This window comes from Panthera onca, chromosome C1, assembly GCF_046562875.1.
Source record: "Panthera onca isolate mPanOnc1 chromosome C1, mPanOnc1 haplotype 2, whole genome shotgun sequence".
Lineage (NCBI taxonomy): Eukaryota > Metazoa > Chordata > Mammalia > Carnivora > Felidae > Panthera > Panthera onca.
In genome coordinates, this window is record NC_138346.1 from 2,493,762 (window position 1) to 2,509,910 (window position 16,149).

At 58.1% G+C, this 16,149-nt stretch overlaps 1 protein-coding gene across 7 annotated transcripts in view; it reads left to right on the plus strand.

Moving 5' to 3' along the window:
* The window catches only part of HDAC4 (histone deacetylase 4), a 288,638-nt gene extending 280,973 nt beyond the window's left edge, over nt 1-7,665 (plus strand). For 6 of the 7 annotated variants that reach the window (XM_060624337.3, XM_060624334.3, XM_060624335.3 and 3 more), the window contains 3 exons: nt 1,885-1,969; nt 2,400-2,541; nt 2,953-7,665. In XM_060624337.3, coding sequence (XP_060480320.1) covers nt 1,885-1,969; nt 2,400-2,541; nt 2,953-2,992 — 267 coding nt within the window. In that variant the 3' untranslated portion in view covers nt 2,993-7,665. Of the gene's footprint in view, nt 1-1,884; nt 1,970-2,399; nt 2,542-2,952 lie in introns of those variants that run through there. The other variant, XR_009607488.3, reaches the window with a different exon arrangement.
* The last annotated feature ends 8,484 nt before the right edge of the window (nt 7,666-16,149 follow it).

Below are 16,149 nucleotides of genomic sequence, written 5' to 3' on the forward strand. Positions count from 1 at the left end.
TTGTGTAGAATGTCCTTCAATTGACGTTTGCCTGGTTTTTCCTTACGATTGGACAGGGGAGGAAGACCGCGGGGTCAGGTGCCCCCCTGCTTCTGTCCGGGACAGTGCCTTCCCCGGGCCTTATCTCTGCCGAAGTGAACCTTGAGCCTTGTGTGAAGTCCCCTTTCTCCACTTCCACACGTGCTCTGTGGTGGATGTCGGGAAGAGGGGCTCAACTCACACTCGAGGGGACACATGGGAAGGTGTGACACTCCACGTCTTGGAGAGGGGGCTTGTGCAGAAGTTATTGAAATCCCTCTTCAGGAACATGTCTCCTCCCCACCCCCCATCGATTTGTTCAATCGCTTTTTCCATCGGTACGGACTCCTGGACACGTTCATGCTCTGTGTGAAGTTCAGTACCCCCTGTGTGCCTCCCTCCCGATGGGCCTCGTGCACATCCTGTCGGCACCACCTGCCATCTGGTCCCTCGAGACCACCAGGCCCTTCTCAGCCCTGCCCTGCGCCAACCTTGGAAAATCCCCCATTTCCCCAAGGAGCCTGGTGCCCTCTGCTGGAGAGTGATGGGCGAGAGAGCTTGTTCTCCTGACCCCAGTCCATGCTGGCTGACCTCTGTCTTACGATGTTTTGACTGGGCACTCAAGGAACTGAGCTGGCATTCCTGGTCGGCAGCCTGCTTTGGGGACGCGGTCCTCACAAGAGGGTCTGCGGCTGCTCTGCCAGGCACCTGAGCACTGCAAGCAGCGGCCTGTAAACCGGGCTGATTCTCAGGGGGACTGTGTCCCTTCTCCACAGAGCCAAGGCCAAGAACCAAGTCCTGCTCTGCAGTTGTCCACGTGAGGCCAGCTCATCTTCGGGGGGTTGGGGGGCTGTCCCAGGACGTGTGACTGCCCTGGGCAGGTTCTGCTTCCTTCTGGAATCCAGCGCATCTCCCTGCATTTTAAAGGCTTGTCTAATCCTTTAAAGTTTTTTAGAATTACTTTTGTGTTTTCGTGATGCATTTGAACCAGCGTGCTTGGTTGTCATGTTGGGGACGCTCCAGTCTGCCCTGTGGCCCCTCTGGTTGTCTTGTGTTTCTTTCCTGATTACCTTCTGCTGCCTGCACTGGAGGAAAATCTTGCAGCAAAAGGTCCCTCCCCTCTGAGAGATTCTGTTCACTTTTCTTCCTTTTACCTCTTCCCCAGTTTTGGAAGAACATCGTCAATGGGGCATTCAGGCATTCTTTGTAAGACTAGGGACACGAAAGCAGTATTTCCGAAAAGTAGCCATGCTTTCCCCTACTGATGAGCCTGTGGTGCAGTGTCCCAGGAGGCCCCAGGTCTTGTACACCAGCCGCTCGTCGACACGGTGCCTCCCGACGCAGCAACTCACAAGTAGACCAGACGGTCTCCTACAAAAATTACCCTAAAGAAAATAAATCTAGGGGCAGGTGTCCGACTTCAGCTCAGGTCTTGATCTTACGATTCGTAAGGAAAAAAATCTACCTTTGTTTAAAACAAAAATCGTATAGGGGCGCCTGGGTGGCTCAGTCGGTTAAGCAGCCGACTTTGGCTCAGGTCGCGATCTCATAGTCCGTGAGCTCGAGCCCCGCGTCGGGCTCCGTGCCGACGGCTCAGAGCCTGAAGCCTGTTTCGGATTCTGTGTCTCCCTCTCTCTCTGCCCCTCCCCTGCCCATGCTCTGTCTCTCTGTGTCTCAAAAATAAATAGACGTTAAAAAAAATTTTTGAAACAAAAATCGTATAGTAAATAGCAAAGGTATGTTTGGGTTTTTCCTCTTCTCTGTTAGCAAGTACGCTCAGCAAAGAGGTGCTGACTTTGAGCGTCCCGCTTCAACACACATGGGGCTATATCTGTATTCACAGTGTGTTTCGATTTTTTTTTCTAGCTTGATCCTCTCCCGGAAAAGGTTCTGCAGCAGAGACCCAATGCTAACGCTGTCCGGTCCATGGAGAAAGTCATAGAAATCCACAGTGAGTTGCCTGGGCCAGCGCTCAGCAGGAACCTCCCGGGGGCACGGGCTGACCCATATCACCCGGACTGTCTTGCGGGCAGGCTACGCCCTGCGCTCCCTGCGCAGACACTGGGTCCCCGCCAGCCTCCCTGCTGGGAAGCCCGTGTCTGCCAACAAACGCTGAGGGGCTCCCTTAGGCCCACCGCCCCCCGCCCATCTCAGAGGGTCTGTGTGGGAGGCCCCTTCGCAAGGGCAGTGCCCGAGTCGGGGGGGAGGCCCCACTCCCGAGGACTTGGCTGGCAGTGTGGGGGAGCCCAGCGTTTGTGAGCCAGGGGGTACCCCGGCTTCTGTCCCCCGAGAGAGGTGCTCTTCAAGGCGCCCGGGAGGAGTGCGGCTCGAGACCCCGGGAAGGCGGGTGATTCCCGGTAACAGCTCTTCCCTTGCCCCAGGCCAGTACTGGCGCTCCCTGCCGCGCCTCTGCTCCACGGTGGGACACTCTCTGGTAGAGGCCCAGAAGTGCGAGAACGAGGAAGCCGAGACTGTCACCGCCATGGCCTCGCTGTCCGTGGGCGTGAAGCCCGCGGAGAAGAGGTGAGCGCCTCCGCCCTGGCCCGGCGGGCCCTTCCGGGAACGGTGCCCCCTTCTGCACACCGCCCCAGACTCGGCCCTTGTGTCTGAGGCGCGCGGTTTCTCCCGCAGGCCCTGCCTTATGCACCGGGCCTGCCCCGGAGGGGTGGAGGGCAGGGGTCCCCACGCGCACGGCTAGCTCTTAACGGCGCCAAAGACCCGGAGAAGCACTTGGAGACCCTTCACTCGGGAGCGGGGGGCCCGCCACGACCGCCCTTGGGGGGCAGGGGCACAGGGAGCCCGGAACGGGCAGCAGGAGGGCGCGGGTGCGGGAGACGCCCCGAAGCAGGTGGGCACCCCCCCCTGACCCTCCCCGCTTCTCTCTCCCTCTGCCGTGCCCGCCGCACCCCTGCTCCCCCCGGGGTGCCGCCGCAGACCTGACGAGGAGCCCATGGAAGAGGAGCTGCCCCTGTAGCCTCCCCCGGAGCTGCGGTTCTCTTGTCTGTTTGTCCCTGTCTTGAAGCTCCGCCAAGAACAGCTCCTGTTTCTCTGCGGCCTGCCCGCGATCTCTGGCCAGGGCTTGAGCGGCAGCGGGGAGCCCTCCCTGCCCGGCCCCCGGGCCCCCCCCGGGCGGGCAGCATTGCGCGGAACCGGGACAGACGCCGGCCGCGCAGACACACGGACACACACGCGGCCAGGCTCTCGGCTCCCGGAGGGAAGCCGCGGAGGAGGGAGGCCCGTGCGGCTCGCGGCACAGCCGCCCACTTCGACGCCACGAGGGAAGGAAAACGGAAATCAAAGATCTGATAACACAAAACGGACTCGATTAAAACTGGTGCTTACTGTTGATTACCACCCACAATTCCACAGTCTCCGTGGAAACCACTCAACTCATCCCGTAGCTTCTTTTTTTCTTTAACGAGAACGTTCTCTAGGCCCCGGCCGCCTCCGTGGCCCGCAGCGGCGGGGTCTGCGGCCGGGCGGGGGGGCGGAGTGGACACGCGCAGGAACGTGAGCCTGCGGGACCCGGCTTTGCTCTCTCAAAGCCATCGGAAGATGCGAGTTTGTGCCTTTTTTTTTATTGCTCTGATGGATTTTTGTGGCTGGGTTTTCTGAAGTCTGAGGAACAATGCCTTAAGAAAAAATAAACAGCAGGAATCGGTGGGACAGTTTCGGGCCTGGCGGGGGAGGGGGGGTGGCCCACGCGCCCCGAGGCCGCTGCGTGCTGGCCAGGGGAGGGGGGCGCTGCTGGGGCGGGGGGGGCTGCCGTCCCGTGGCCCCTGTTTTGCTTTAGCGCTGTTTAAGAGACGTGCAGGTAGTTCCAGCAAAGTGGCAAATACTGTTGGGGGTTTTGAAGTCCGACAAATTTTAAATGAATCCAAAGTGTTCTTTTCTCGTACGTCATTTAACAATTGAGCATCTCCATTTGGTTGTGAAGCATGTCCTAGGCTCACTTCCAGTGTTAGGATCGGAATGCTTTTCATTAAAAGCAAGTAGCATGAAGTATTGCTTAAGTTTTAGGTATAAATAAATATATATATGTATAATATATATTCCAATGTATTCCAAGCTAAGAAACTTGATTCTTATGAAATCTTGATAAAATATTTATAATGCATTTATAGAAAAAGTATATATATATAATAAATGCAGGTCGTAAAGGTCCCTGGCGAATGAATGACGTGTGGACTAGACATCAAGGTGCTTACGGAAAGGGATCTAGTTTGAAACTCACGTATTTTTGAATTCCAGATTGGATAGCTTCCAGATCGCCAACGAGTCCGCCACTGGACGGCTGCCTTCGGGTGTGAGCTGTCCTTCCCGCTCTTTCCGGACGGGACCCTCCTGGTCCGAGCCTCCTCGCACATATTTACCTAATGAGTTTTTATAGCAAAGGATAGACATTTGCTGTTGATTTTTGTATGAATTTTCCACAAGGAGATCCTGAATAAGCATTGTTTTGTGAATTTTACATTTTGTTCTCACCATTTAGCAGTTTCCTGAATGGTAATAATGTCTAAACCTTTTTTCTTTCTAAATTCCTGCTTGTACATTTTTTTTTTAAACTTTTAAAGGTTTTTTTTTTTTATTATTATTTTCATTGTTGTTTATTTTCGTACAGCGAGCAGTTTGCTGCGGTGCACGGAACTGCCCTCGGTTTGTTTTCAGAAAGTGAGCTCGAGGTGGGGGGGTTGGCGTGCAGGCTCCTGGCGGTGACTGGCTGTCCCAGCCCCGCCCCCCACGGCTGCGCCCATTAGCGAGGGGCTTTTCTTCCCTCCACACCGGTAGTGTTACAGGGGGTGCTGTGTTTTCCCCTCGGCAGCCGCGCGGGGAGGATCGCAGGGTCACTTGCCAGACGCCTCGGGCCGTCAGCACTCATGAAACTCCTGTTTCAACTTGCCTGGCCACGTTGTCAGGATAGGATTTTAAATTCAGTTTTCCAAAGACCTTTTAAAGCATGTCAGCAAAATGCATGGGGCCGGAGTGAGGCCCACACCTGTTCTGGGTTTTTCCGCCGCGGCCACACGGCCGGGGGCCGGCCGAAAGCAGCAGGCCCCGGATTTTGGAGCCTGTGGCTGCGGGAGCCTAGGGGCCCCCCGCCGCCTGGCGAGCCTGCAGGGACAGCACAGATTCCTGACCAGGGCAGCCAGTCTTTGCTCTTTTTGTCTTGGACAGTAACTGACCGTCACTTTTTACTGGTAACTTATTTTTCAGCACTTGAAGACACCAGTTTCATTCCAAAGCATGTAGTGAGTTCAGAGCCGCGGGGAGAGTTCGGGCACGGCGCTCCCGTCAGGAGGGAGCCCCAAGCCACGTTTCGGAGTCTGGTCGCATTCACAGGGTAGCTTCTGAGACACTGACGCAGGCGGACTCCTGACCGAGCGAATCCAGATTCTTAGGTTGGCTCGGTCACGGGGACGTTGGTGGTCAGGTCCAGGACGGCGGCCTGAGAGTAGGACAGAAAGGTCTTGGGGCAGGTGTGACTGCACCCCCTCCCGCCGGCCCCTCCTTGCTGCGGGGCCCAGCCCACCTTGGCGGGAGGAGCCGGTGCGCGGGAGCCAGCTCGGCCATCCGGGCCGGTGCAGAGCGGCCCGTGGCCAACCGGGGCCCTGCTCCACGCGGCCCGCGGGCCCCCCCCCCCCCGCCACCGGCCGGCCCCGGCTCTCGGAGAGGAAGAGGTCATCTCACGCTTTTTACAGTGACTGGGTCAGGGAGCCGTCCGAGGGGGGGCTTGCTCCCCGTCTCCTGCGGGGAGACCCCTCGGCAGAGAGGCCTGGGGGGCGCGGCTGCTGTGTCCGCGCGCCCCAGCCCCACAGATGTGCTTAAAGCATTACCGTGTAGCCTTTTCTTTTCTTTGAAGACACACTCGGCCCTTCCCCGCCGCCAGCCGCCAGGGTCTGCAGGACCCCCGCGCCGAGGGGGGTGGGGGGCGCCTCCCATCTCCCCTCTCCGGTCCTTGCGCCTAATTTAGCCTTTTTCTTCCTTTGCCAAGGCCTCGGGGGCACCGGCCGGGGGTCAGCGAGCGAGCACTTTAGGTCCCCCCGCGGGACTCCCCACGATGCTGCCGGGGACGCGTGGCGCCCGCCCTTTCGGCTCCCGCCGCGCCCCGGCGTGCCCGAGCCCCACCAGCAGGCGGCCGCCCGGCTCCGGAGGGCCGCTTTGTCAGAGTGTCTCGGTTTTTCTCCACTTACTTTCGAACACCCGTTTCCAGAGGAAGGACCGCCGGGTGCTGCTCCGCACGGAAGCCAGGGCGGCAGAGTTTGTCGGTTTTAATTTTCGATCAGAACATTCCTCCTTCGCTGGTCACAGCCACGTGCTCATTCCATTCTTTTTGTAGACTTTCGGGCCCACGTGTTTTATGGGCATTGATACATATATAAATATATATATAAACATATATGAATCTATTTTTTTAAGTTCCTACACCTGGAGGTTGCATGGACTGTGAAGCCGGCATGTCTATATCGTACACAGATTTTGCACGCCAGACTCGGCAGCTTTGGGGAAGAGGAAAATGCCTTTTCGTTCCCCTCTCACGACATTTGCAGATTTGACAGATGGGAGTTTTTCTGTAAAACGAAACCTTGAAGGAGAGTCGGTGGGGGGGAGGGGGGGAACGTTTGCGTCTTACTGAACCTATTCTTAAGAAATTGTACTTTTTATTGTAAGAAAAAGAAAAAAGGACTACTTAAACATTTGTCATATTAAGAAACAAAGTTTATCTAGCACTTGTGACATGCCAATAATAGAGTTTATTGTATTTATGTGGAAACAGTTGTTTTAGGGAAACTACACAGAATTCGAGGTGAACTGCCCGTCTCTCTTCCGTTGACTTGGAGGCATTTGCCTCGCTTTGTTTTGTTTGTTCCTTGGATCTTGCACAGGGCCAGGCGCGCGCGCTGCCCTCCGGCCGGCCCAGTGGCCGCCGACGGTGACGGTGCACAGCCCCGGAGAGCCCCTTTCCGCACAGCTGTGGTGACTTTCTAGTTACTTGTAGACCACGCGTGGCCAAGATGTCACTTTAAGCCAAGAGTCGTGACCTGTGTGAGCGCCGCGGGCTCAGACCCTCCTTTGCATGGAGAGGAGACCCTTTCTTCCTCGCCACGACGCGGAGCTCGTCCCCGGCCCGGCTCGCCTCGTCCGACGTGACGGCAAGTCTGCGCCCGGAGGAACCAGCAGGCGGACACTTTTGTTTGTTGGGGTTTTCGGTGTGTGTGCCCCGCGGGGGAGGCGCTCTTTCCCAGTTGATGAGAATGACCCGTATTATAATATACACAAGGGGGGCTGACCCCGTTTGCCCAAGAGCTTGCACAGCGCTGCGGCGCCGCCGCGGCCCGCGTGTGGCCCGTCGGCGCGCTCCGGGCCGGGTCCTCGCCGCGGCAGCCTCCCGTTTTCTTCTGTAACGTAATCCGTTCCCTCCGATCGTCTGGACCTTCCAGTGGTCGTTTCTTTCTTTTTGCTCCGTGGAGTTGGAGATTCTGTTCCCGGTTTTCTCATTCTCGTTCTGTTCCGTGTGGGCGGGTTTTCACCGACGGCCGTGTCCCCTCCTCTGACTGCCGACTCCACTCCACCCGGAGTCCAGTGTTTTGTACCTCATCAGACAGCTTGTTGCTCTCGTGGTGTAAATAAAACAGCATCTCTGGTTTCTGCCGTGTGCTCGCGTCCTCTCTGGCCCGCCCACCCCTGCCCCGGGCTCCCCCATCGTGGGACGGGAATCGCCGGCAGCCCCCGCGGGCGACCCCTGGGACCCAGACGCTCGGACCTGTCGCCCTTTGCCCGTTCGGGCCGGTCCCGTGGGCAGATCTTCGCTTTAAATGCCCTCCTACCATTCCCTGAGATATCTGGCCGCCTCCCCCCGGCCGGCAGGCGCCTCCCCAGAGGGGGCGAGTCTGCAGACCCAGCCACACGTCCCCCAGCAGCATGTTGCCTCCCCCGAGTGACCACCCCACTTCCGGGCCCCCGTGCTCAGTGACTGATGAGTCGGGATGGGGGGTGGGTGGAGGCCGGCCTCTTGGGCCCCCTGAGGACAGCTGGGGCCACTCCCCCCCCCCCGTGGGTTGTCAGCCTGCTTCAGGGTCTCCCTGACTCTCACCAGCCCGCGTCTGGGGGCAGGAACCTGGGCACAGCTCCATGGGAGGCCTGTGGCCTGAGGTCCCTTCTGCAGGTGCAGCCACGCTGTCGGTAGGGCTCACGTGGGGGACCCGCCTCCAAGCACACACCCCGGTGGTGGGCAGGCCCCCTTCGCCCGCTGCACCGACCACCCGGCCGGGCGGCTGCGACCTGGCAGCTGCCAGCCCCAGCGCAGGAGAGGCAGGTGAGGCAGGGAGACCCTGAGAGCGCACCCGAAGGCCGCCACAGGCCTTCTCTAACCTGATGTCACAGGTGAGGTGCTGTCACTTCCCCGCCTCTGTCAGCCATCACTCGAAGCCAGCCGGGAGGCTGGCCCACAACCGCACCCCGGGAGGCAAGGGCCATGCAGGCTGCCCACACCACACCCGCCTCTGGCTTCGTTTGGTTTCTCTCAAATCCCGACAGCTTTGCCTTCAGGATGTGCCTGTAATTCACTCAACTACCTCCCGACCCAGCCCCCTTCTCCACGCCGGTCCCTTGAGCCCCCTTCCCCTTAGCCTCCCCAGCATGGGAGCCAGGCTGACCCTCCCAAGGCTGGATGCTGGGCAGGCTCACCGACGTGGTCCTGCTTCTGTTGGCCTGTCTGTCCCCCCCACTAGAGTATAAGCTTTGCACCTGCTACGGTCACTCCTATCTCCCCAGAGATTAAAACCTACTAGTAACTCAACAAACAGGGTGGAATGAATGTTTCTGGGGCTCAGTCCTCTTGGCCCATTTACCTGTTGGTTATCAGAGATGAGAAGTAGAGTTTTAAAATATATTTTGGTGCTAATCCCTGGTCGGTTCTGAATTTCAAGTATCTTCTCACCTGGGGATTCTTTCCTCTCTCCTGTTAATGGAAACAGTCCGAGATGCCACCGTGCCCCTCTGCCTGTTTCGGCGGCTGTGAACAACATCCCCCCCCACCCCGTCCCGGTCCAGGTGCGTGTGGTCTGAGCCCCTCCTCACAAGCAAAGCCCAGATGGCCTATGAACCATCTGCACACGTTTCCGTGGACATCTCTTAGAGATGAAGACTTTTTCCTTAAACGTGACATAATACGGTATCATGCTCTAAAAATTGGCGGTTCCTTAACAGCCAAGATCCAGCCGACACAGATTTCCCCAGGTGTGTCACTGGTTTTCTTGTTTGTTTGCTTTTCACACTCGGTTTGTCTTCATCAGGATTCACACAAGGACCTCACATGGCATTTGACAGGTGTGTCCCTTACGTCTCTGACCTGTGGGCTCATCTCCTTCTTAATTCCCCTTGCAATGTACTTGTGGAAGAAACCGGCCGCTCGCGGACCCCACCGTGCCCTTCAGTCTGTGGCTCCAGCCCCGGGAAAGGCCCCTTGGACGCAAGCATGACCACAGGGCCCACTATTTCAGGGACAGTGATGCTTTTCACCATTCCTTCTCCACAAACGAGACGTTTCAGGGTGTTTACATAGGCAGTAGGTAAGCAATTATTACCAAGCTTCTAGCCCCAACACCTTTCAGAAAAAGTAAACACTCAAAGGCCCAAGTTACAGATTAAAAGACTTTCCATTCAGCATCCCAATACTAAATCTTTCAACCAAGAATTCAAGGGTGGTAGAATTAAATAGTTTACATAAACAAGACTTGATTTTTAATTTTAAAATGCATTTAACATTCCTATTTAAACCCTTTGGCAGATTAAACTATTTTGTTGGTTGAAATGTAAAAGGAACATCTTTTATTTCTTGGAAGCAGTGAAAGTTCCAGTTTTTAACACTGGATAGGAGTGTGGCATTTTGATCCGTACAAGTGTTGGGATTTACGCACAGAACCTAAAGCGGGTGCAACTTCCTCAGTTTCTCCTACTGCTTAAAAGTCCTTTGATAGTTGAGCATTTGAAAATGTAAGCTGGGATTTACAACTAAATTGTGTTATAATTTAAATACTCAGGTCTTTTTTAAAAAATTTAATATTTGTTTTTATTTTTGAGAGACAGAGAGGCAGAGTGTGAGTGGGGCAGGAGCAGAGAGAGAGGGAGACACAGAATCGGAAGCAGGTTCCAGGCTCCAAGCTGTCAGCACATAGCCCAACGCGGGGCTGGAACCCACGAACCATGAGATCATGACCTGAGCCAAAGTCGGACACTTAACTGACTGAGCCACCCAGGCGCCCTGTCTTTTAAAAAAATTTTTCAGTGTTTATTTTTAAAGGCGAGAGAGGCAGAGCATGAGCAGGGGAGGGGCCGAGAGAGAGAGAGAGAGAGGGAGACACAGAATCCGAAGCAGGCTCCAGGCTCCGAGCTGTCAGCACAGAGCCCGATGTGGGGCTCGAACTCAAAAACCGTGAGATCACGACCTGAGCCGAAGTCAGACGCCCAACCGACTGAGCCACCCAGGCACCCCAAGGGCTTTTAAATCTGATTATTGGAAGCTGTGAGGACCCATTTGTTCTGCTGACCCCTGGGTGCAGGTTGCGGGTGTCACGTTTCCCCAACACATTCTTGGTACCAACCTGAGTTCAGTCAGCCTTTGAAGTCAGCTGGAATCCCTGGTGAACAGTTGGGACTTCGGGCTGCCGTAGCGTTGAAGTTCAAAGCGAAGGCCCCTTGGAGACTCACCGACTGCTGGCAATCGGCTGTTGCACGCACCACAAAGTGCTTCCGGGTGACAACGCCAAAATGCCTGCACGGCCGGGCAGTAGGCATCGACCCAGCCCTCCGCGGACATTTGCACGGCCTGTGGCCACTGTTCAGATGGAGACTCACATGTGTCTAGATACCCAGAAGGTACAAACAGGTTCAAAAGGTGTTAAACGGAAATATATTCTATCCCCCCCAACATATACACCTTGACAAATATACATCCTTAAAGACCAAGGAGGGCCAGGCTAACTGCACTAAAGTGTCCTAGAAGTCCTGTCCCTGCTGGCTGGGATTATCCCTCACCCCTCATGGGGCCTCCTAGGGCCTCATCGGGCCTCCCAGGACCTCCCAGGGCCTCACCCGGCCTGCCAGGGCCTGCCCCAGAACCCAGAAGGCCTCCTCTCTGACATTTACCAGACTCACTCTGCACACACGTTTTGTGCTTAAACCTCCAGCCATAACGTGGCCACACGTGGCTGTGGGGGAAGCTGGGACGTGTAGTCTGCACAGCCAGTGAACGTGTGCCCAGCGGGTTCCGATGCTCTGTTTTGACAGAACACGGGGAGAATAGTTACTGACAGAAACAGCCTCTCTGCCACACAAGCCAGGCACAGGAGGGACATCGTGGCACCGGGGCCTGGGGACGTCAAAACGAAAATGGTGCAGGATGAGGACAGTCCTGAAACACGAGGTCTGCTCACTCGGAGCCCCGATACCCATGGAGTATGTTAGGCAAATTGTTACAGAAACACAAAAAGACATTTCAAAGAGATGTCACAGCGGGGTCTAGAGGATGTCGTAGAGAGGAAGGAAAAAGCGTCTAAATGATGAGAGGCGTTGACTCTCACAGACTCAGGGGCAGGAGCTGCTGACCAGGCCACTGAAAGGGAATCAGAGACACAAGCCGCCAGCCGGCACCAACACCACACCAGCCAGCCCCGAGAGGCCACGGCGGCTGATGCAGAGGAACTTAGAATCCACAGACCAATGACCATCCAATTTCCTTTGAATCCATTCTTACTCTGTCTAGAACCAGAAGACAGTTTTCGTCCAAGCCGAGCTTAGTAGGAAGGAGAGAAGGTTCCCACAGCATTAAGGTTTGCTCTGATCGTGCCCTGGACGTTGGCTTGAAACCACACAAATAGACACATGTCAGAGGAACATGCTTCTGCTGAGTGTGACGTAGGGAGGCATGTCCGTGTGCTGGCCACCCAAGGTCCTCGTGCCACCCGGGCGTGCCCGCCATCCACGAGACGCTGACGGCCGGTGCTGTCACTGATCTGGTGAGCTCACCGCGTGCAAACAGCCCGGGAGGAACATACCCAACGGCTTAGGTCTGCCAAGCCAGACGTGTTCCCGAGGGAGACGCCGAGACTGCTCGATTGCGTTCCGAGCACACGGCAGAACGTGGCTTTGTGGGCAGTCTGGCCCACGGGTGAGCGGCACTGGAGGGGTCAGTACGTCCTCCAGCCCCGTCCTGCTGTAGACGGGACCACCCACACGGCCTCACTGAAACGTGTAAGATCCAAATAGACGGAGTTAGGAAACGAAGGCGTAATTTCTCCTAACAGAGAGCAGGCTCCTGGATGGCTGTGGCTGGGGGCGACACCCAGCACGGGGGCCAGGCGGTAGCGGGGACCTTGGTGGCGGTGGCCCCACCCTAGCGAGTGCTCACGTGTGAGGCCCTGCGTTAACTCTGCTAAAGTCTAAACCCACACGAGTCCATGGGGAGTGTTCTCACACCCACTCACACCCGAAGAAACTGAGGCTCAGCTCACTTTGCCTAAGCTCGCACAGCCGGTGACAGGGGGAGGATCCAAATTCAGGGCTACTTTGATGCCGGGCCCCTCGATCTAATCAATGACATCTGTGTCCCAGGCCACACTGTGACTCCCAGACCACAGTGACTTTGGAGCAGGACGGGCCGCACCAGCACCACTTACTGAGGTGTCTGCACCGGGCCTTGTCCGCGCGGCACGAGGGACATTCAGGGCCAGGTCATCCTCGTGGTGGACTCTCCTGCCCCCTGGACCATGTGCCGCAGCATTCCGGCCTCCGATCTCCCCTGGCACGCATACCCGGCCCACCCAGGGGGAAAGGGATGGGTGTCGGGATTCTCTCTTCTGCCCCCGCCCAGCATCCTCGGTACAATCTGATCAGAAAGCCGAGCCTCCTGGATGGAGCGTTCTGGCCTCACCCTCCTTCCTAGCGCCCGTTCAGAACCAGATGCCTCTCAACTCCAGCCTCTGGTGACGAGGGTCTCTCCCCCACCTGGTGGTCCAGTTCACCTCTGGACAAGCCCAGCTGGGAGGAGGCCCTTCCCATCTCCCCCGGCCTGGGGCCCAGCGTGTGGAGCCCCTCCCAGGCACCCAGGGTGGGCTGGATGCGGACCAGGTACAGGTGGGACCTGTGGTCCTTGGGAGCCTCCAGGGACACAGAGCAGGGCCACCGTCCCTGCCCTGGGAACTTCCCTCCCGCCCTGCCCCTTCCCAGCTAAAGCTTCCCGGATCCCATGTTGGGAAGGGAGAGTCAGGCAGAGACGGCCTTGAACCAGGGCAGGACCTTTGACCTCACGCAGCCTCAGGGGGCAGGTGGCCCCTCAGGTCCTCTGTGTCCCCACGGTGTAGAGGAAGCTCCTGGGGTGTAATTAGAAACTGGCTTGTTTTCAGTTTTTAGCGGAAACTACACCCGCACTCTTAACTACTTCCCACAATATATTGCTAACGGGGGAAGGGGGGGCGTCTCCGATGCGATCTCAGCTCAAGACTTGAATGAAAACTGGATGTACGCATTGGGGAGGCTGAATAGCAGATTCCCAGGGTCTGAGAAAGGAGAATGAGGTGTCCCCTGGGCAAAACTCAATTCTTAAAAGCCACGGACAAGTCACAGAAGGTACGACACAATTGTTCGATACACAGAAAACTAGTAACCCGTGTGAGTCATCTAAAAAGTCACTGGGAGAGAAGCACTCTTTGGAGGGTGTATATATTTAAACGACTCAATCCATTAGATGCCGGGGACGGTGCGTGGACACCAGCGAGTCACAGAGCCATCGTTGGCGGGACGGTCACGGCTAGAGACAGACGTGAACATTTTTGTTAAGAACCTTCCAAACGGCCGTGCCTCCATCCGGTAATTTCACTTCTGGGAAATGTGTCCCAAGGACATAAATCTAATTACAGAAAAGGTTCTGTGTCCAGAGATGCTCACTGCAGCACCGCTTAATGAAAAGTGGGAAACTCGCGGAGCTGGTTCACAGTCGGGAGCGGCCGGTGCCCACGCGGCCGGCCAGTGGGCGACGCCCATCGGGGGTGGGCTCAGCACAGCCGGCTCCGCGCCCCGCGGGACCGTGCGCATGCGTGGCTGCGGGCGGCGACGGGGACGTGCGCGTGCGCGGCTGCGGACCCGGATGGGAACGTGCGCGTGCGTGGCTGCGGGCGGCGCGAGTGTCCTGTGGGCGCGCACGTACCCGCACCCCAGGCGACGGGCCTCCCGAGAAGGCGCCCGGAGGAAGGCCCCCGGAGGGGAAGGCGAAGCGTCGCCGTGCAGTGACTCACGGCGCGCGTCGGTGTCCTTTTCCGAGAGTGAGAGGTGTGCGCTGCTGTGGGCTCGTTTCTTTTCGTCGGTGGAGATCGGCTCGAGCCGCCCTTCCCAACCTCGGTCCCGCAGAACGCGGGTCTCAGCCTCACAGCCGGTCCAAAGAAAAATGTGAAATGCGGGTGTTTTCTAGCACATTCCGCGGAGCTCCCGCCCCCGAGCCCGGAAAGCGTCCCGGTGGCACTGTCCTGGGTGCAGGAGACGCGCAGAGGCGCGGCCCCAAGTCAGCTGGGCCGGAGGGCCCCTTCCGGGGCGGGGGGGGGGGGGGGGGAACAGCTGTCCGGGAAAGCGGCCGCAGGGGTGTCCTTTCAGCGCCCCCACCCCACCCGACACTGGCGCACAGCGGGACGCTCGGCCCGGAGCCAAGGGTCAGGTGAGGCGGCCGGAGCGGAGGCCGGCTGAGCCCCACCTGTGATGCCCAAGGTAAAAGTACCGAGTAAAAGTACCGAGTTGTTGCCCCCCCCCCCCCCCCCCCCCGTCTTTTCAGTTCTATGACTTCATTGTAAGAGGCTCGGTGTAATTGCAAGAATTTAAAACAACCCCTGGGAACAGGGGCGCTGTGGGCCCTGCAGCGGGCATTGCAGGACCCCTGCAGCACTGAGGGAATGACCCCCACCCTGCTGGAAGCGGAGCCCCTCAGCCCCCACCGCAGGGCCCTCATGTGCGGCTGGGGCCGGTGGGCCCCTGAGATGGGGCGGGAGGTTCCTGCGATGGGGGGGGGGGTGCGGTTCTCTGCTGTGGGACGGGGATCCCAGCCGCAGGACTCCCCACAGACCGAGGCCTCTGTGAGCCCAGCGTCCCCTCCGCCCAGCCCTGCCGCCTCCCTCCCTCTGCACGGCCCGGCCCAGCGCACAAGCACCTCCCAGCAGAGCCAGCACCCCAGCTCTGCTTCCTGGGGACCCCAAACTGCCACTGCTGTGACATCCGGTGCTGTTGTCCAGGAATCCATGTCAGGAAGGGGGACACGGAACGAAGGTGCATCACTTAGAAGACAGCAGAGTGACGGCGTCTCAGGCCACAGGGCCAGGAGCTCATGCCCGCGGGGGGCAGGTGGGGAAGGGGTGCTGGATGCCGACACAGGTGACTCTGAGGTCTCCCCCGCCCCTGCCCTGTGTCTTGCCTCCGTCCCCCTCCTCCGCCCGCCCGCCCGCCAGCTTCTCGCTGTGCAGCACCCACCTCCTCACCAGCGGCCTGGCCCAAGGGCCTCCCAAGACGCAGCCTCTGGCCCAAGTGCCCACGGCCCCTAAACACAAGGTTCCTGCCAGGAGGGCACCTGCTGGGCCCGTCCAGCTCTGCCTGGGCCCACTTCGGCCCAGAACACAGGCTGTCACACACATGAGCCCCACCAGACTCTCGGGCACGGAGGGACCCCCACCCCCACCCCCGGGCTCGGAGGACGTGCTCCATGTTGCTGACTGGGCTCCTTGAACCCACCACACGTCTGGCCTCCCGGCCTCCCCGATGCCGTGCCCTCGCCTGGAACGCTTTTCCTCCACATCTTCTCGGTGACCCTCTCCATCCTCTGATCTAGCTCGTAAGTGGGGCTTTCCTTCTCCCCCACCCCAAACCCTTTGCAGAGACACAGAGATGTGGCAGGGGGAGGCTGGGCCATCTGCTTCCTCCAGACCGTGGCTTCAGGCCAAGCCCTACCTTCCGGTTTCCCCCTGAGACCACGCCCCAGACCCTCTGGGGGGGCACACGGGATTAAGCAGGGTCGTGTGGCTGGTCAGCAGCGGGGATCCGTTCTGAGCTCCAGACCGCTCTTGTTCCCAGATGGCCAGAGACTTCTGGTGGCAGCCAGAG